General features: G+C 42.1%; 1 protein-coding gene across 3 annotated transcripts in view; it reads left to right on the top strand.

Annotated features, from left to right (window-relative positions):
• Positions 1-21,595, top strand: part of NARS2 (asparaginyl-tRNA synthetase 2, mitochondrial) — a 143,790-nt gene that overhangs the window by 115,293 nt on the left and 6,902 nt on the right. For all 3 annotated transcript variants that reach the window (XM_047752200.1, XM_047752199.1, XM_047752201.1), the window contains one exon: positions 21,469-21,566. In XM_047752200.1, coding sequence (XP_047608156.1) covers positions 21,469-21,566 — 98 coding nt within the window. The remainder of the gene's footprint in view (positions 1-21,468; positions 21,567-21,595) is intronic.

The following is a 21,595-nucleotide window of genomic DNA, read 5'->3' as shown; positions in this document are numbered from 1 at the left end:
CATTTCTTCTAGATTGTCCATTTTATTGGCATATAGTTTCTTGTAGTGGTTTCTTATGATCCTTTGTTTTTCCGTGATGTCCACTGTAACTTCTCCTTTTTCACTTCTAATTTTATTGATTTGAGTCCTCTTTTTCTCTTGATGAGTCTGGCTAAGGGTTAATTTCCTCTTTGATTTCTTCAGTGATCCATTGGTTCTTTACTAGTATGTTGTTTAATCTCCACCTGTTTGGGTTTTTTTGCAGTTTTTTTCTTGTTGCCGATTTCTAGTCTTACAGCATTGTGGTCGGAAAAGATGCTTGATATAATTTTGATTTTCTTAAATTTACTAAGGCTTGATTTGTGGCCCAGAATGTGATCTATCCTAGAGAATGTTCCATTTGCACTTAAGAAGAATGTGTATTCTGCTGCTTTGGGATGGAATATTCTATAAATATCTATTAAGTCCATTTGATCTAATGCATCATTTAAGGCCTGTGTTTCCTTGTTGGTTTTCTCTCTGGATGATCTGTCCATTGCTGTAAGTGGGGTGTTAAGGTCCTCCACTATTATTGTGTTATTGTCAGTTTCTCCTTTTAAGGCTGTTAGCAGTTGCCTTATATACTGAGGCGATCCTGTGTTGGGTGCATATATATTTATAATCTTCTTGGATTGATCCTTCTGTCATTATATAATGTCCTTCTTTGTCTCTTATAATATTTTTTAAGGTCTGTGTTGTCTCATATGAGTATTGCTGCTACAGCTTTCTTTTGATTCCGTTTGCATGGAATATTTTCTTCCATCTTCTTACTTTCAATTTGTATGTATCCCTAGAACGGAAGTGGGTTTCTTGAAGACAGCATATACATGAGTCTTGTTTTTGTATCTATATATATGCTGTCTTTTGGTTGGGGCATTTAGTCCATTTGTACATTTAAGGTAATTTTTCTTTTTTTTAGGGCTGCACCTGTAGCATATGGAGGTTCCCATGATAGGGGCTGAATTGGAGCTGCAGCTGCTGGCCTACACCCCAGCCACTGCAACACAGGATCCGAGCCCCATCTGTGACTTACACCACAGGTCATAGCAACGCCAGATCCTTAACCCACTGAGTGAGGCCAGGGATCAAACCTGCATCCTCATGGATGCTACTCAGATTCATTTCTGCTGAGCCACAGTGGGAACTCCTAAAGTAATTATTGATATGTGTGTTCTTATTGCCATTTTTTTATTACTCAATGAATTTATTACATTTGTAGTTGTACAATGATCATCACAATCCAATTTTATAGGATTTCCATCCCACAACCCCAGCACATCCCCCCACCCCCTGTTATTGCTATTTTATTTATTGTTTTGGATTTATTTTTGTTAGTCTTTTTTCTTTTCTTCTTCTCTTGTGGTTTGAAGACTTTCTTTAGTGGTGTGTTTGGGCTGCTTTTTCTTATTTGTGTATGTATCTATTGTAGATTTTTGGTTTGCTGTTACCATGAAGTTTTGATATAGGAGTCTGTGTGTGTGTGTGTGTGTGTGTGTGTGTGTGTGTGTATATATATATATATATATATACACAAGATTGTTTTAAGTTGTTGGTCTCTTAATTACAAGTGCATCTCCAGTATCCTGCATTTGTACCCTCCTCTTCTCACGATTTCTGATTCTGGTAGCATATTTGCATGTGGATGATTTCCTGCCTTTTCAGTATGTATGCCTTTACTTGTGAGCCTTGTTATTTGTAATATTTTTGATTCTAGTTGTGGCCTTTTCTTTTCTGCCTAGAGAAGTTCCTTTAGTATCTGTTGTAAAGCTGGTTTAGTGGTACTGAATTCTCTTAGCTTTTGCTTATCTGTAAAGCTTTTTATTTCTCCTTCAAATCTGAATGAGAATCTTGCTGGGTAGAGTAATCTTGGAGCTTTTTTTCTTTCATCACTGTAGGTACATTGTGCCACTCTCTTCTAGCCTGCAGAGTTTCTGCTGAAAAATCAGCTGATAACCATATTGAGGTTCCCTTGTATGTTATTTGTTTCTTTTCCCTAGCTGCTTTCAGTATTTCCTCTTTGTCTTTATTTTTGGTCAGTTTGATTAAAATCTGTCTCAGGGTTTTTCTATTTGTGTTTATTTTCTTTCTTTTCTTTCTTTCTTCTCCACACCTGAGGCATACGGAGGTTCCCAGGCTAGGGGTTGAATCAGAGCTGTAGCCACAGGCCTATGCTACAGCCATAGTATTGCATGATCCGAGGTGCATCTGCGACACACACCACAGCTCACAGCAATGCCAGATCCTTAATGCACTGAGGGAAGCCAGGGATTGAACTCGCATCCTCATGGATACTACTCAGGTTCACTACCGTTGAGCCACAGCATGAACTATTCTTTGGATTTATTTTATGTGGTACTCATTGTGCTTCCTGAATTTGAGTGAGTGATTCCCTTCCCATGTTAGGAAAGTTCCTGGCTATTATCTCTTCAAATATTTTCTCTGGCCCTTTCTCTCTCTTCTCCTTCTGGCACCCTGATAGTACAGATGTTGGTGTGTTTAACATTGTTCCAGAGTTCTCTTAGATTGTCTTCATTTCTTTTCAGTGTTTTTTCATTCTTCTGTTCTGTCAGTGATTTGTACCAGTCTGTCTTCTACCTCACTTATTTGTTCTTCTGCCTCCTGTATTCTGTTGTTAGTTCCTTCTAGTGATTTTTTTTATTTCACTTATTTCATTTTGCACTCTCCTTGCTTAGTGTTTAAATCTTTTCTTTCTTTGCTCAGTGTTTCTTGTAATTTATCAATCTTTGCCTCCAGTTTATTTCCAAGATCCTGAATCATCTTTACTCCCATTAGTCTAAAGTCTTTCATGGAGGTTGGTAATCTCCAGATTACTTAGCTGTTTTTCTGAGGATTTTTTTGTTCCCTTATCTGAGTAATAATTCTCTGCCTTTTCATTTTGTATAGTTTTTGTATGGTCCTTTTGCAGACAGTAGGGTTGTAATCTCTCTTGTTTCTGATGTCTGCCCCCCTTGTGGCTGAAGTTGGTACAGGGACTTCCTGCAGTCTTCCTGATAGGAGGGACTGGTACCTGCCTACTGGTAGGTGGTGCTGATTCTTGTCCCTCTGGCTTTGTCTCTGAGTGAGATTAGAGGTAGCTGTGTGCCTGGGGGGTCTTTAGGCAGCCTTTTTGCTGATGAGTGGAGCTGTATTCCCACCCGGTTTGTTGTTTTGCCTGAGGCTTCTCAGCCCTGATGGGTGGGGCCAGATTCTTCCAAAATGGCCGTCACTAGAGGAGTTCACAGCGATGATTATTTCTGAGACCTTTGCCGCCAAGGTCTTTCCCCCACAAGCAATCCCATTAACCCCTTTTTCATAGGAGATCCTCCAAGAACCACAGTCAGATCTGACCCAGATTCCTGTGGAGTCTCTGCTTTGCCCTGGGACCCAGTGCACATGAAAGCCTGTGTGCACCTTTCAAGAATCGAGTCTCTGTTTTCCCCAGTTCCATGGAGCTCCTGCACACAAGCCCCACTGGCCCTCAATGCCAAATGCTCCAGGACTCTTCCTCCCAATGCCAGATCCCCAGGCGTGGGAGCCTGATGTGGGGCTCAGAACTCTCACTCCCGTGGTGAGCCTCTGCATTGTAGTTACTTTCCGTTTTGTGGGCTGCCCACCTAGCATGTGTGGGACTGCTTGTATTGCATAATTGCCCCTCCTGCCTTCTTGACGTGGCCTCCTCGTTGTCTTCTGGAGTAGGATATCTTTTTTGATAGTTTGCAGTTTATTTTGTTGAAGGTTGTTCAGCAGTTGATCGTAGTCTTGTTGCTTTTATGAGAGAAGGTGAGTTCAAGGCCTTCTACTCTGCCATGTTGATTCTGTACTTTACTTTTTTGCAGTGGTGAATGAGCAGGCTTTGGGTCAGCTAACTACATTCTGTGTTTCTTTTAGTAGGGGCACAGTAACAGGTTTTGAGTAGGGTTGCAGAGGGTGCAGTGCAATGTAAAATAAAATTGAAACGGTTTTGTTTCACAGTTGCTTTTGCTAGAAAATCAAGAGAAGTGTAGGGAAATGTTTAACCTATGCTTATAACCTTTGGCCAGAGGTAGTGAATACTAAAATTGTGTATTTTTACATTTCTGGTTTCTTTTCCTTTCTTTCTTCTCCTCACCCCCTCTGGAAAAATAATAATAATAAAGATGTGCAGGAGTTCCCATTGTGGTTTAGTGGGTTAAAAACCTGGTCTCTATGAGGATGTGGGTTCAATCCCAGGATTTGCTCAGTGGGTTAAGGATCTAGCGTTGGTGCAAGCTGCAGCTCAAATCCAATATTACCGTGGCTGTGGCACAGGTCCCAGCTTAAGCTCCATTTCAACCCCTAGTCTTGGAACTTCCATATGCCACACATGCAGTTATAAAATAAATACATACAAGCATACATACATACTATGTTATAATAAAAAGTACACTGGACTAAGAAGTTACTAGCGCTGGCTTTGAAGTCCAGCTGTCTTACTAGTTATTTGTGTGGCCTTAGGCAAGTCTCCCCAATCTGAGAGCCTCAGTTTCTCCCTCCATAAATTCATAGAATTGGATTAGATGACCTGTAACATACTAACCACCTCTAAAATTCTGACTTCAGATACCCTAAGTTTTTCTTCATTTGGCTATGTAAGAATAACTTTCAGATTATCAAACATATGCGATCATTTGAAGGAGATCATGGGCCTAAGTAAAATGAATCTAAACAAACACGCAGAATGCCCCATGCCCCTGAATTTGGGTCCTGAGTAAGTCCTCCAAAGGCAGGTGGCAAATATTCACCTAGAATATTGGCTTTACCCTAGAGAAGAATATCTATTCATTCCATTCCGCCATGTGTGATGAGGAAAAGTTGACTGCCCGACGATGCCTGTTTAGATGCCAAGATCACCAAGTAGTGCTCTAATTTTTAAAATTGTATTAGCATTACCTAGTAAATCATAAAATTTAAGCATTAGTGGGTACTCAGTAAAGTGCATATTGTGTGGTCACCTGGGAAGGAAAAATTCTCAACCAGTGGATAACTAATGAATTTCCCTGGGCTGTACCTAATTAAGCAACCTACATCAAAATAACTTGAGTCTCAAACCAACAAAAATAATGATGAAGGAAATTTCCAGTTTTGTCCATGTGTAGGAGTAATGACTAACCTGGGAGTTAATGTCAAGATTGAAAGTGTGCATTTCACAGTGCACCTAAAATACTCCCAGATTAGCCATTTTACCATCCAAAGGCCGTTTTCAATCCTTGCTACCTTGCAGCCTATCTGCATCTCCACACTGTCGCATCTGGAAGGCTCTCTTTCCTAACTGCACCTCACTGTTTTTAGGGGCCAGATACTGTCTGTGTCAACAGTTGGAGCAAAACTTCATAGAGACTTAAACCACGGATGTATTTCCTATGGTTGTGGTTTCTTCTTTTGATAATAGTTTGTAATGCTGCTCTCTTGTTAATAGCAGCCTGTGAGAAACTGAGTAGAGAGGTATTTAGTTTGTGTTATTCGTCAATATTTAAAAATACTTAGGTGGGAAGAGAGTGGAGGAAGGGACATTAAGTTTTTCCCCTCTCTGAAATTAGCATAGAAAAGGTACTGTATTAGAGGCCTTCTTCCTATCTAGCTTGCTTGCTTTTTAATTCAGGGGCTGAGTTTTCAGTATATTGATTGGAATCAAGAGGAAGAAGAGTCAAAAGGGAGTGTCATCAGGGCCGTTCAGCTTAAATACCAGCATACACTATTTCTAGACAGCATGCTGCTGCAGCCGTGTGACTTAAACAAAATCACAGCTCACACACAGTGGAGGAAGATGTGCCAGGCAGCGTTCTCCACTAGGAGGTGTGCCCAAGGTGGAGGAAGTTTTAAGACTGAGGAAGTTGGTGAAGGGCATAGTAAAGATATTTGTAGCCTTTGAGAGTTCCCGTTGTGGCTCAGCGGTGACTCACCGAGCTAGTATCCATGAGGATGTGGGTTTGATCCCTGGCCTTGCTCGGTGAGTTAAGGATCCAGTGTTGCCATTAGCTGCAGGTCACATACCCGGCTCGGATCTGGCATGGCTGTGGCTGTGGCGTAAGCTGGCAGCTAAAGCTCTGGATTCAGCCCCTGGCCTGGGAATTGCCATATGCTGAGGACGCAGCCCTAAAAAAACAAAAGAGAGAGAGAGTCTTGTAGCCTTCATTGAGGGCTGTGTAGGAAAGCGAAAGGAAAGCCAAGCCAAAGTCCTTCCACTATTTCAAATCTCCCAAAGATGTGCAAAACGCTGGTGATTTTAGCTACAGAAGTGCTCAGGTTTAGTCAGCTTTGAATTAAGAGGACCTTTCCCTACACAGCTTATGAATTCTAACTTCCTAATCAAGGGGCAGGGTTGCTCAGCCCCTGGCTCTTTAAGCCAGCTTTAGACGCCCGTAAACACAGACCTGCCAGCCTATAAAGGCAAACGAATCACCTGCCAACGATCTAGGCAACTTGCTTGGGTCCCACCTGTCTGTCCTCTAACCCCGTAACCACCTGTCACTTTGCAAACATGCAACGAAGGTTTCCTCATTACTTCTTGAGAAATTTGTGTGAGTCCTCCCTTATGTTGTGCTCTTTGTTATACCCGTATGTGCCTTTTACTTCCCCTAGAGCCCTGAAGAAAGAGGCAGATTCTCATGGTTTACCAGGGGGAGGCACAGGACAGAAGAACCCATGTGGACTCTGCACCTTAACGAAGAGGTGTGGAAATTGAGGTGCTTGTTGTGGTGATCTTCAGGGATCGCGGCATCAGCTGTAGCATGTCGCAAGAAAATGCTGCAGAATCTCTAGCTAGGTTAAAGGATGTCATCATAAAAGGAAAGTAGGACATATACAAATCTGATATCATTGAAGGGAAACATAGCGTAAAAGAGGAGAGAAGGTTATAAGCAGGAAGAGAGGAGAAGAAGGCCTTCGGAGGTCTTTCTTCACGAAGAGATAAACCTGTGCTTGATGAAAAAGAAATCGTACCCAGTGGCCGCAGCACAGGGCTGAGGTGGACGAGAAGGGCGGACTTAAAAGGCGCACCCTCCTAAGACGGGAAGCGCCTTTACCCTCCAGGTCAGGAAGACATACAGGACATTCCCCTGCCGAGAGTGTGAATCTTCAGACCATCCAGGCAGAGAAGGGACGTCCATGATGGTGTCTTCCTCCATATGTCACAAGATCAGGAGTCATGTGGGACTTTATCTTCTAACATTATTATTCATCTAAAATAGACTATTTTGGTGAGTTCTTTCCTACTCATAAGTTCCGTTCCCAGAGTACAGAGGAGGAGAATAGGGGGACTGTTATTCTGACCTTAGTTCTTACGAACAAGGAGGGATTGGTTGGGAGAGTGGTAGTGGAAGAGTCCAAGAAGGCGAGGGGAGAAGGCGCCTGGTAAACTGTTTTATTGTTGGTAAGTGTTTGCCCCTCCTCCCTTGCGGAAGGGGGTGAATTCACTTCCCTGCCCTGTTGACATGAGCTTGGTGACTTGCATGTGGCTTGCGTTGGCCAAAGAATTGTGGGCCGGTATGACCTACATGTATTTCTTGTAGACAAATCTTTTCCTTCTCTTTTTTCCTTCAGCCATAAGCAATTATCAGCAATACCTCAGAATCTTTTATCATTTTCAAGCCAGGATGAACATGCAGCCAAGTTTTCAAAAGCCAGTTCATTGTTTTAAACCAGTGGTTCTCAGTCAGGGGTTATTTGGCTCCCCCTTACCCACACCCTGCAGACGCTCGGGAATGTCTGGAGACATCTTTGGCCGTCACAACCAGGGTAGGGTAACTGTTAGGAGGTAGAAGCCAGGTAAGCTGTTGCATATCCCACAGTACACAGGACAAGTTCGCACAACAGAGAATTATCTAGCCAAAAATATCACTAATCCTGAGATTGAGAAACCCTATTGCAAGCTTCTGGGCTTGTTTATTACCATAACCTAACCTTTCCTGACTAGTACACCAGCTACCACATTCATTTTAGAATAGCAGTGTGGAAATAGTTGGGCTTAACCAGTTAGGTACCTTGGTTATTAGGAAGACAGATTCGAAAGAAATCCAGGAAAGAACAATGTAGATGTCATACTATGCTGTAAGATTGTGAAGGTGAGAGTCAGAAGGTTTATAAGCTTCCAGTTCCACAGTTGTGACTGTGTAGCTGCAGATATTCCGGATAAATAAAAACCTCACCCAAAGGTCTAAAACTAACATGCTGCACAGTGAATTCTCCAGGAAAATCGAATATTAAAGGAGGTTCGTAATCAGAGATAAATATGAATCTTCTAAGAATAGCATTTTAAAAAAGAAGGTCCAAAATTAACATAATTTAGACCTGCAAAAAAGTGTCAAGATCCCAAAAGGTGTTTTGCTTGTTTTAGTTTTATTAGCCACAAGACCAAGCAAGAAATGGGTCTTATTTGATGCATCAAGGCTTGCTTCAAACCCTCCCCCTCCACGAGCCTCAGCTAGACTACATACTTCCTCTTCTTCCAGAATAGCCGATTCTTTTTCTTTTAAGGCGGTGAGCTTTTTTAGTTCTGGCTCTTAAAATTTTGCATGCGCTTGCCATACAGTCAAATTCTGTACACCTTCGTAGCTTAAAATTGCTCCTCCTTCAAAACCTCGGAAATGATAGATTTTGGATATACCTATTCTGTCTAATAGAGCTACATGGGGATTTTTTTTTTTTTTTTTTTGGCCATGCCATGTCATGTGAAAGTTTTTAGACCAGAGATCAAGCCCATTGTCACAGCAGTGACCCCAGCTGTTGCACTGACAACAGTGGATCCTTAACCCAGTTTGCTAGACCCCAGCTGCTTCAGTGACAACACCAGATCCTGAACCCTCGTCACCACAAGAGAACTCCGAGCTACCCAGGGATGGAATGCTTTATTTCAGGGCTAGTGGTTCCCAGTCTTAAGTATATTGTTTATTAAATATGTATTAAGTTTATTAATGTTAATATAGTATATATTAGTAAACATTTAATTAATGTAAGCACAGTAAATATTTGATAAATATTTGCTTAAATATTTTGAAGTGAAGGCCAGAGAGCCACTTGGTTGTCTGTTCTTTTCCAACCCTGATTGCCTATAATTCTAAATTTAAAACTCTGGATTAACATGAAGAACAAATTTTTCATCATGTGTCTCTCAGCTCCTAGCATGTCTTATCCATGTTTAAAAGCTGGATTCTAGGAACTATGATATCATTCCTTTTGTGGCCATAAATACTCCCTTGACCTGTCTCCATTCTCTGAGAATAGAAGCGGTAACTACAGGGTCCTGGTCGGAGTCCAGCTCTTTTAATTGTACAGCCCATGAGAATGTCCTCATGACATTAACAGAGCTCTCTTATCCACCTGTCCAAAGCCTTTTGTTTCAGTACCTGCTGTCCTGAGGCACCAAATCCACATTCTAAAATACTTGCCTGTCCATCGTAGGTCCTCCAAGTTCTTAGAAGAATTACTAACATGTAGTCAACCGGCAGTGGTAGAGTGAAAAAGACTTTTTGTACCCTTTCTGCTCACCAGCTTACTGAGTGGTAGGAGATGCAGTAGAAGTAGAAACCCTTAGTGAATTTCTCTCTGCTCTCACTCTGATTCAGCCGAGTGATAAAAATCATGTCTAATGTTGTCTCTTTAATGATAATAATGAGGACTATATAGCTCTCCGCACACGTTCTTACATTACTACATTCTTTATTTATATCAGCTATTTATAAACTAAGAATTCCTATCATGGCTTAGTGGTTAACTAATCTGACTAGCATGCATGAGGACATAGCTTCGATCCCTGGCCTCACTCCATGGGTTAAGGATCCAGCGTTGCTATGAGCTCTGGTGTAGGTCACAGACACGGCTGGGATCCTACCTTGCAGTGCCTGTGGCATAGGCCAGCAGCTACAGCTCCTATTTCAACCCCTAGCCAGAGCCTCCATATGCCGCCAGTGCAGCCCTAAAAAGCGAAAAAAAAGAAAAAAGGAAACAAAAAAACAGAACAACTTAATAAGTAAGGCAAAGTTTAAGAGTTTATAATGTGATATTTAAAGATTAAATATTTAATTTAAAACATTCAATGTGTTTTATGGATTCGTAATTTTTCATTAATTGCATTAAATCTTTGTTAGTTTTGTGTCTTCAGATTCTTTTTTTTTTTTTTTTTTGGCTTTTGGCTTTTCTAGGGCCGCTCCTGCAGCATGTGGAAGTTCCCAGGCTAGGGATCTAATCAGAGCTGTAGCCGCCGGCCTACGCCACAGCTACAGCAACTCAGGACATGGGCTGCATCTGCGACTTACACCACAGCTCACGGCAACACCAGATCCTTAACCCACTGAGCAAGGCCAGGGATCAAACCTATAACCTCATGGTTCCTAGTCGGATTCATTTCCACTGCGCCATGACAGGAACTCCATTGCTTTCAGATTCTTGTCCTTAAAACTGTCTCCACATCCCTCCCACCATGACCTCCCCCAAGAAAGAATCACCAAGTCACAAATATAGATAATATAGACAGCAAATAAACATTTCCAAAAAGTAAGTATTACTAGTAGATGAAGAGATACAAATTAAAATAAGCTACTGTTTCCTCTGTTTAAATATTTTTGTTGTTTTATTGCAAAAGTGTAGCATATCTTTATTGTAGAAAATAAGGAAATACAAACACAAGAAATCATAGCAACACACAACACAGTTAACATCTCATTGTGTAGCTGTTGGTCTGTTTTCTGTCTGTGTCTACAATGTATCTAGTGGTCTCCCCCTGAGGTACACTTGAACCTTGTTGGTATAAGCACTGCTATAGTAAACATCCTCTGGGGTGACTTTTTTTTTTTTTTTTTTGCCTTTCTGATTATTTTGTCAGAACTAGTTCCTGGAGCTGCCTTTACTGAGTCAAAGCATATTGCATTTTTAGAGCTTTTCATTATCTTTTGCCAAATTGCTGATCAGAAGGGTTGTGTCAAATGTATGAGAGGATTGGTTTATGCCTTCTCAAACCCATGTTACTGATGTTGTTTAACTCCAAAGTGGTGTCTCTTTGTTTTAATTTGTACTTCTTTGAATAATAGAGTAATGTAATGAATAATGGTAGTGGATAATGTTTAATGGATAATTAATAGTGTTTTAATTTGTACTTCTTAGAATAATAATATAATGAACAATAACCAGAACATATGTGTCCTAAAAATAGTTCAAATTTGAAAACATTTCATTGTCATCTTATTTATAAAAGAGACACACACAACCCCAGATATTCAACAAAAGGAAAGCAGTTAAATAAAATATGATACTTCTAAACAACAGGCTGTGCAGCTATTAAAACATGAAGGTGCAGAGTATTTTTACTGACATAGGAAAAATATTTATTGCATAATGCTAGCTAACAATTAGATGGTAGAGGAGACAAGATTAAGATGTCAGAATAGGAGTTCCCGTCGTGGCGCAGTGGTTAACGAATCCGACTAGGAACCATGAGGTTGCGGGTTCGGTCCCTGCCCTTGCTCAGTGGGTTAATGATCCGGCGTTGCTGTGAGCTGTGGTGTAGGTTGCAGACGCGGCTCGGATCCTGCGTTGCTGTGGCTCTGGCGTAGGCCGGCGGCTACAGCTCCGATTCGACCCCTAGCCTGGGAACCTCCACATGCTGCGGGAGCGGCCGAAAGAAATAGCAAAAAAAAAAAAAGATGTCGGAATAGAAGGACTAGAGCTCAACTTCTCTCATGAAAACAACAAAATTACAACCAAATGCTGAACAACCTTCAGCCAAATGGACTGGAAACTTTGAAAGAGATATCCTGCTGCAGAAGACAAAAAGGAGGCCACATCAAGAGGTAGGAGGGGCAATAACATGATATAAGCAACCCCATACCTCCTGGGTGGGAAGCCCACAGACTGGAAAGTATTTGTATCACAGAGACTCACCTACAGAAGTGAGAGTTCTGAGCCCCATGTCAAGTCCCCACGCCTGGACATCTGGCACTGGGAAAGAGAGCCCCCAGAGCATCTGACATTGAAGGCCAGTGGGGCTTGTGTGCAGGAGCTCCATGGGACTGGGGGAAACGGAGACCCAGTTCTTAAAAGGCACACATGGGCTTTCATGTGCACTGGGTCCCAGGGCAGAGCAAAGTCTCCATAGGAATCTGGGTCAGACCTGACCACAGTTCTTGGAGGGCCTCCTGGGAAAACGGGGTGACTGTGGCTTGTTGTGGGGAAAGGACATTGGAAGCAAAGCTCTTGGAAATATTCATCAGCATGTGTTTCTCTGGAGGTGGCCATTTTGGGAAAATCTGGCCCCACCCATCAGGGCTGAGAAGCCCCAGGTCAAACAATAATCCAGGTGGGATCACAGCCACATCCATCAGTGAACAGGCTGCCTGAAGAACCTCCAGGCACACAGCCACCTCTAATCTCACTCAGAGACAAAGCACCACCCACCAGAGGGGTGGGAATCAGCTCCACCTACCAGTGGGTAGGCACCAGTCCCTCCCATCAGGACACCAATAGCAAGCCCCCTACCAACTTCAGCCACAAGGGGGACAGACACCAGAAGTAAGAGAGGCTGTAACCCTATTATCTGTAAAAAGGACACCATACCAAAAACCTATAAAAATGAAAAAGCAGAGAACTATAACTCAGATAAGGGAGAAAGAAAACCCAGAAAAACAGCTAAGTGATCTGGAGATTTTCAGCCTCCAGGAAAAAGACTTTAGGTTGATGATGCTAAAGATGATGCAAGACATTGGGAATAAACTGGAGGCAAAGACTGATAACTTAGAGGAAACAATGAGGAAAGAGATAGAAGATTTAAAACTTAAGCAAGCAGAGATGAAGAATACAGTAACTGAAATAAAAAATTCATTAGAAGCAACCAAGAGCAGCATACAGGAGGCAGAACAACAAATAAGTGAGGTGGAGGACAGGCTAGTGGGAATCACTGATATAGAACAAAAAAGAGAAAAAAGATTGAAAAGAAATGAAGAGTCTCAGAGAACTCTGGGACAATGTTAAAACGCACCAACACCCATATTATAAAGGTGCCAGAAAAAGAAAGGGACGGAAAAAAATATTCCAAGATATAATAGCCAAAGACTTCCCAAACATGGGAAAGGAACCACTCACTCAAATCCAGGAAGCACAAGGAGCACCATATAAAATAAACCCAAAGAGGAACACCCCGAGACACACATTAATCAAACTGACCAAAATTAAAGACAGAGAAAATATTGAAAGCGGCTAGGGAAAAGAAATAACATGCGAGGGAGCCTCAATAAGGTTATCAGCTGATTTTTCAGCAGAAACTCTGCAGGCCAGGAGTGAGTGGCACAATGTACTTAAAGTCATGAAAGAAAAAACCTCCAACCAGGATTACTTTACCCAGCGAGGCTCTCATTCAGATTTGAAGAAGAAATAGAAAGCTTTACAGATAAGCTAAAGCTAAGAGAATTCAGCAACCCTAAGCCAGCTTTACAACAGATACTAAGGGAACTTCTCTAAGCAGAAAAGCCACAACTAGAAACAAAAATGCCACAAATGACATGACTCACCAATAAAGGCATATATACTGTAAATGCAGTCACCTCCGAATGCGAGAGCCCTTGAGTTCTGTAGGCTATGAAAATTCAGAACACTGTCCCCATTGCTGATGTGTATATCAAAGAAATGATTTCCGTGAGCCCATGCCTCTTGTTCCTGCTCCCTGCCCTTTGTTGCAAAAACTCCTATATATCCTAGCTCCTCCCTCACCCCCCCTTGGAGCAGTTTCTCAGGGCTACCTGAGATTCTATCTCCTGGGCTTAAGTCCTAATTTCACCCTGAGTAGAATTTAACTCTCAAAAAAAACAAACAGGGAGTTCCCGTTGTGGTTCAGTGGTTAACGAATCCGACTGGGAACCATGAGGTTGTGGGTTCGGTCCCTGCCCTTGCTCAGTGGGTTAACGATCCGGCATTGCCGTGAGCTGTGGTGTAGGTTGCATATGTGGCTCGGATCCCGCGTTACTGTGGCTCTGGCGTAGGCTGGTGGCTACAGCTCCGATTAGACCCCAAGCCTGGGAACCTCCATATGCCACGGGAGCGGCCCAGGAAATGGCAAAAAGACCAAAAAAAAAAAAATGAATGGTAAGTTTTATATGGAATTTGACTCCTGCTATATTCTTTAAGCATGTAATAAAAAAAAGAAAACTGCAAGAAAATATCCCAGCATGTAATTACTTCAGCATAGTGATAGGTGGTTTTTAATACTTTCATATTTTTATGACACTTTCTACATTTTTTTGTCATTAACCTTTGCTTGATTTTATGATTTTTATTTTCTCCATTGTAGTTGGTATACAGTGTTCTGTCAATTTCTACTGTGCAGCAAAATGACCCAGTCATACATGTATATATATATTCTTTTTCTCCCATTATCCTCCATCATGTTCCATCACAAGTGACTGGATAGAGTTCCCTGTGCTATATGGCAGGATCTCAATGCTTATCCATCCCAAATGCAATAGTTTGCAGCTGTTAACTGCAGACTCCCAGTGCATCCCACCTTCCCCCTCCCCCTGGGCAGCCACAAGTCTGTTTTCCATGATCATGAGTTTCTTTGCTATGGATGGGTTCCTTTGTGCTGTATATTGGATTCCAGATATAAGTGATATCATATGGTATTTGTCTTTCTCTTTCTGACTTACTCCGCTTAGTATGAGAGTCTCTCGTTCCATCCATGTTGCCACAAATGGCGTTATTCTTTTTTATGGCTGAGAAGTATTCCATTGCATATATATATATATATATATACCACATCTTCTTAATCTGTTCACCTGTCGATGGACATTTAGGTTGTTTCCATGTCTTGGCTATTGTGAATAGTGCTGCAGTGAACATACAGGTGCATATATCTTTTTCAGTGAAAGTTTTGTCTGGATATATGTGCGGGAGTGGGGTCACTAGATCATACGGTAGTTCTGTATTTAGTGTTTTGAGGTACCTCCATACTGTTTTCCATGGTGGTTGTACCAGTTTGCATTCCCACCAACAGTGTAGGAAGGTTCCCTTTTCTCCACACCCTCTCCATCATTTGTTATTTGTGGACTTGTTAATGATGGCCATTCTGACAGGTGTGAGGTGGTACCTCATAGTAATTTGGATTTTCATTTCTCTAATAATCAGTGATGTTGAACGTTTTTTCATGTGCTTATTGGCCATTTCTGTATCTTCTTTGGAGAAATGGCTATTCAGGTATTTTGCCCATTTTTCAATTGGTTGTTAGCTGTTGAGTTGTATACTTTGTGTATTTTAGAGATTAAGCCCTTGTCATTTGCATCATTTGAAACTATTTTCTCACATTCTGGAAGTTGTCTTTTTGTTTTCTTTTATGATCTCCTTTGCTTTGCAAAAGCTTGTCAGTTTCATTAGGTCCCTTTGGTTTATTTTTGCTTTTATTTCTGTTGCCTTGGGAGGCTGACCTGAGAAAACATTTGTAAGGTTGATGTCAGAGAATGTTTTGCCTGTGTTCTCTTCTAGGAGTTTGATGGTGCCTTGTCTTACTGTTACGTCTTTAAGCCATTTTGAGGTTATTTTTGTGCATGGTGTGAGTTTCATTGATTTTCATGCGCCTATCCAGGTTTCCCAGCACCATTTGCCGAAAAGACTCTCTTTTTCCCATTTTATATCCTTGCCTCCTCTGTCAAAGATTAATTGACTGTAGTTGTCTAGGTTTATTTCTGGGTTCTCTATTCTGTTCCATTGGTTTGTATGTCTGTTTTGGTACCCATATGACACTGTTTTGATGACTGTGGTTTTGTAATATTGCCTGAAGTCTGGGAGAGTTATGCCTCCTGCTTGGTTTTTGTTCCTCAGGATTGCTTTGGCAATTCTGGGTCTTTTGTGGTTCCATATAAATTTTTGGATTGTTTGTTCTAGTTCTGTGAGAAATGTCATGGGTGGAATCCCATTGCAGATTCCATCCCTGACTCGATCAGTGGGTCAAGGATCCCGGCGTTGCTGTGGCTGTGGTGTAGGCTGGCAGCTGTAGCTCTGATTAGACCCCTAGCCTGGGAACCTCCATGTGCAGCGAGTGCGGCCCTAAAAAGACCAAAAAAAAAAAAAGTCATGGGTAATTTGATAGGGATTGAATCTGTAGATTGCTTTGGGTAGTATGGCCATTTTTACAATATTAACTCTTTCAACCCAGGAGCATGGAGTATCTTTCCATTTCTTTGAGTCCTCTTTAATTTCCATGGTTAATGTTTTATAGTTCTCAGCATAAAAGTCTTTTACCTCCTTGGTCAGATTTATTCCTAGGTATTTAGCTTTTGGGGGTGCAAATTTGTTTTGTTTTGTTTTGTTTGCTTTATTGGGCCACACCCATGGCCTGTGGAGCTCCCTAGGCTAGGGGTCTAATCAGAGCTACAACTGCCACCCTACTCATAGCCACAGCAATGACCTACACCACAGTTCACAGCAACACCAGATCCTTAACCCACGGAGGGAGGCCAGGGATTGAACCCATAAGCGAACTCCATGGGGTGTGATTTTAAAAGGTACTGTATTTTTATATTCCTTTTCTAATAATTCATTGTTAGTATACAGAAATGGAACCAATTTCTGAATGTTAATCTTGTATCCTGCTACTTTGCTTAATTCATTGGATCTGTTCAAGTAGATTTTGTGTGGAGCCCTTAGGGGTTTCTCTATATAGTGTCATGTCAACTCTGCATACAGTGACAGTTTTACCTCTTCTCTTCGAGTTTGGATACCTTTAGTTTTACCTCTTCTCTTCGAGTTTGGATACCTTTTATTTGTTTTGTTTGTCTGATTGCTGTGGCTAAGAATACTATGGTGAATAAAAGTGATGAGAGTGGATCCTTGTCTTGTTCCAGATTTTAGTGGGAAGGCTTTCAGCTTTTCTCCATTGAATATTATATTTTCTGCAGGTTTGTCATAAATGGCTTTTATTATGTTATGTTCCTTCTGTACCCACTTTGCTAAGTTTTTATCATGAATGGATGTTGGACTTTGTCAAATGCCTTTCTACATTTTTTTTTTTTTTTAAGGGCAGCACCCACGGCATTTGGAGGGTTGCAGGCTATGGGGTCGATGAATTGGACTATAGCTGCCAGCTTACACCACAGCCACAGCCACGCAGGATCTAAGCCACGTCTGTGACCTATTCCACAGCTCACAGCAACACCAGATCCTTAACCCATTTCATGAGGCCAGGGATCGAACCTGCAACCTCATGGTTCATAATCGGATTCGATTCCACTGTGCCCCAACAGAAACTCCACTTTTTCTGCATCTATTGAGATGATCATGTGGTTTTTGACTTTTCTTTTGTGAATGTGGTGTTTGATGTTAATTAATTTGCATATGTTGAACCATCCTTGTGAACCTAGGATGGATTCCACTTGGTCATGGTGTGTGATCTTTTTTATATGTTGTTGGATTCGGTTGGCTAAAATTTTGTTGAGAATTTTTGCGTCTATATTCATCAAAGATATTGGCCTATAATTTTCTTTTTTGGTAATATCTTTGCTTGGTTATAGTATTGGGGGATAGTGGATTCAGAGAATGTCTCTGGGAGTGTTCCTTCAGACTTTTGGAAAAGTTTAAGAAGGATGGGTATGAGTTCTTCTCTGAATGTTTGGTGAAAAGAATGTATATTTTTATTTTTTTGGATGTAATGTCCTGAAAATATCAGTGAAGTCTAACTTTTCTCTTATGTCATTTGGGATCGCTGTTGCCTTAGTGATTTTCTGTCTAGAGGATCTGTCCGCTGATGTGAGTGGGGTGTTAAAATCTACTGTTACTGTAGTCCCATCAGCTTCTCCTTTATGTCTGTGTCTGTTGTATGTATTTGGGTACTCCTGTATTAGGGACATGTATAATGACAAGTGTAATATCCTATTCCTGGATGGATCCTTTTATCATTAAATAGCGTCCTTCCTTGTCTCTCTTTATGGGCTTTGTTTTAAAGTCTCTTTTGTCTGATAGGAGTATTGCAACTCCTGCTTTCCTGTCTTTTCCAGCCATGTGAAATATCTTTTCCCAGACCCTCCCTTTCAATTTCTATGTGTCCTTTGCCCTAAGGCGAGTCTCTTGCAGGCAGCATATTATAGGCTTTTGGTTTTTTTTTTTTAATCAGTCTGCCACTCTTTGTCTTTTGATTGGCGCATTCAGTCCATTGACATTTAAGGTAATCATTGATAAATGTGTTTTTATTGCCATTTTTAAACCTCGTTTTCCAGTTGATTCTGTTTCTCCTTTGTTCCTTCCTTTTTTTGGTTGGATGATTTCCTTTTATTTATGCTTGTGTCCTGTTCTTTTAATTTTTTGTGAATGCAGTGTTTGGATTTGACTTGTGGTTGCCCTGTTTTTCAAGTATATTAACCCCTTCCTATATCTGCTTGCTTTAGCCTGATAGTCATATAGGCTCAAACACATTCTTAAAAAAAAAAAAAAAAGAGTCTAGATTTTCTTACTTTCCTTCCCCACATTCTATGATTTTGAAGTCCTTTTTTACCATGTTTATATTTTTCCTTTTTCTGTTCCTTGTGTTTTTCGTCACTTTTACAATAGATTTTTTTTTTCCTTTTAGATCTGTAAACTGGCTTATTTAAGTTGGATTGCCTTCCAATTGTGATTTCCTCCATGGTATTTCTTCTTACTTAATTTTTATTTAGAGGAGCCCTTTCAGTATTTCTTTTAGAATGGGTTTAGTAATGGTGTACTCTTTTAGTTTTTGTTTGTTGGAGAAATTCTTAATTTCTCCTATTTTTAAGTGATATTCTTGCTGGTTAGAGCATTCTAGGCTGCAAATTTTTCCCTTTTAGAATTTGAATATATCTTGCCACTCTCTTCTGGCGTGCAGTGTTTCTGTAGAGAAATCAGCTGATAGCCTTTGGGGGGGTTTCCTTATAATTAGTGCTTTGTTTTTCTCTTGCTGCTTTTAGAATCCTGTCTTTAACTTTTGCCATTTTTATTATAATACATGTCTTGGTGTGGGCCTCTTCGGTTTCAACTTGTTTGGGGCCCCCTGTGCTTCCTGCATCTTGTTATCTGTTTCCTTTAGATTTGGAAAGTTTTCAGCCATAATTTCTTCAAATATATTTTCAAACCCCTTTTTCTTTTTCTTCTTCTGGAATTCCTATTATGTGTAGATAGACCCACTTTATGTATTATCCCATAGATCTTTTATATTGCTTTTGTGTTTGTTTTTTTTTAATTTGGTTTTCTGTCTGCTGTCCTGATTGGGTGATTTACATTATTTTATCTTCCAAGTCAGTAATTTGTTTCTCTTCATTATTCATTATGCTCTTTAGTGCCTTTAACTCAGGTTGTGTCTCTGCAAATGAATTTTCTTATTTTTCTTGGTTCCTCCTTGTATTTTCTAGTTCCTTTCTAAAGTAATCTGCATTATTGTTTATATCTGTTGTTAATTCCTTCATATTCACCCTCTGCCTTTTGAACTCAGTGTCTGCTAGGCTTCAGAGTCCTGTTTCATTGTTTGCTGCTTCAGGCAAATTCTCCTGTTCTTTTAACTGGAAATAGATTTTGTTTATGTTTTTCTTTTTCTGTGAGTTTAGGGAAACCAACTACTGTAGTCTTGGAGGGCTGTTTCTGTGCAAGAGCACCCCCTTTGTATTTTGTGGGGAATTAACTATTTATTTTTTGTCTTTGGAGTTTGGATATTTGCCATCTCTTTCTCTGGTGTGAGCAGGCTGTTATCCCCAGGGTGGTGAGTGTGTTTCCAGAGAGAACGAGGCAGTGTGTGGGGCTGGTAGTCAGTGCCTGGTTGCTGGGCTCTTGACAGAGCAAGGACCTGCAGGTAGGTGGCACAGGCTACTCCTAGTTGCAGGGCCCTGGGAAGTGGTAATGAGCCTCAGGCAGATTGAAGCAGTGCCTGGAGCATTTGGCAGTGGTAGTGGCAGGGCATGTGAGTTCCCAAGGGGGTGAGAGCAACAGCGGGTGGTGTTTGGTCACAGTGCCCTCCTCTGTGGTGCCCTCTGAGGTGATTGGGGCTGCAGGTGGTGCCTATGCATGGACCCCCTAGTGGTGGCGGGCCACGCCCTCTTCTGGAGCCAGAGATGACTGTGGCGGATTGCCCCCGCCATCTATAGACCACACAGGAGGTACTGCACGGGCTGCCCCTCGTTGTAGTGTCCTAGGAAGTGACAGTGATCAAGCATGTGTGGGCACTGCCCGAAGCATTTGGCAGTGGCAGCAGCAACATGGGTGTGTTCCCAGGGAAGTGAGAGCACCAACAGATGGTGCTTGGTTGCACTGCCTTCTCTTTTGGCCGACCTCTGAGGTGACTAGGGCCGCAGGTGGAGCCTGGTCACAGACCCCTAGTGGTGGCGGGCCCCGCCCCCCTCTGGTTTCTGAGATGACTGCTGTGGTTTGTCCCCATTGTCTGCAGATCACGCAAGAGGCACCTTGTCGCACTTAGCCTCCCACTGCCTTTACCCCACACAAGACGAGCCTGGCCACCCATAGACCAAGCAAGTAGCCTTTCGATACCCATAGCCTGTGCCATAGGCGCCCTGCCCTTTGAGTCTGATGGTACGCAGGGAAAGAGAGTCCTATGGCGGTCCGCCCCTCCTCCTCTCACCCTCCCCACCAGTGGCACCTTGCTTCTCCTGTGGGCCCAGACCTCCTCCTTGGTTCCCTCGGCTGTGGTGCTCTGCTCCCCAGCTCATGGCGCACCGCTCCCTGGCCCCTCAGGCTGTCCCCCCACAGTCGGCCCCAGTCCTCTCCCTGGGACTGACCTCTGGAGCCTGAGTCTCCGTGCCCAGCCACCACCCGAGCATCTCAGGCTGTGGTGTCCAGCCCAGTGGTGCAGATGGTCTGGGCAGCTCTTACTCTGCTTTGCCCTCCTCAGTCCAGCTGCTGCACTTTTCTCGGCGACTTTGAGGCCCCTCTGGCTGATCTCCCCATCAGTTAGGTGGCTTCCCAGGGTGTGGGTTCCTTTTCCCTTTCACAGCTCCCTCTTCAGGAGTGCTAGTCCCGCCGATTCCTTTTCTCTCTCTCTCTCTCCCCCTCTTTCTCTTTTGTTCTGCCCAGTTATGGGTAGGGTTTCTTGCCCTTTGGGGAGGCTTAAGTTCTGCTGCCAGCGTTTAGAAGAGGTGCCGTGCACGTGTGGATGTCTGTTTGTGATGTGTGCGGTGGAAGGTGAGAGTGGTGCCTTGCTCCTCCACCATCTTGATCCTTCTCTCGTAAGTAACATGTGCATCGTATTCGTGCAGAAAACATTTCGGTAAGTACACCACATACATGGTGCCAGAGGGGAGAGGTAATTGTCCACCTGCATTTTGTAGTCTAAAGATTATATTAAACATATGGGTTTGAAACAGGGAACGTGAGTTGGTACCATAAGATTCTGGTAAGCAGTTAAACAGCCCGTTGTCCACATGTTAAAAGTTCTACTTGCTTGAGAAGCTGACACTTACTGGAATACCCTGAGAAAGGAGTGTTGTTTATGTCTTTTTTCCTCTTTAGGTTGCTGCTGTTGATCTTCTGGTTCCTGGAGTTGGAGAACTTTTTGGAGGAAGCCTCAGAGAGGAACGGTATCATTTCTTAGAGCAGCGGTTGGCCAGGTATAGAAGAAACAAAATTCAGAAATCGG

The sequence above is a fragment of the Phacochoerus africanus genome, chromosome 11 (assembly GCF_016906955.1).
Source record: "Phacochoerus africanus isolate WHEZ1 chromosome 11, ROS_Pafr_v1, whole genome shotgun sequence".
Lineage (NCBI taxonomy): Eukaryota > Metazoa > Chordata > Mammalia > Artiodactyla > Suidae > Phacochoerus > Phacochoerus africanus.
Note: the sequence above shows the minus strand (reverse complement) of the source record. Positions and strands in the feature narration are given on the sequence as shown.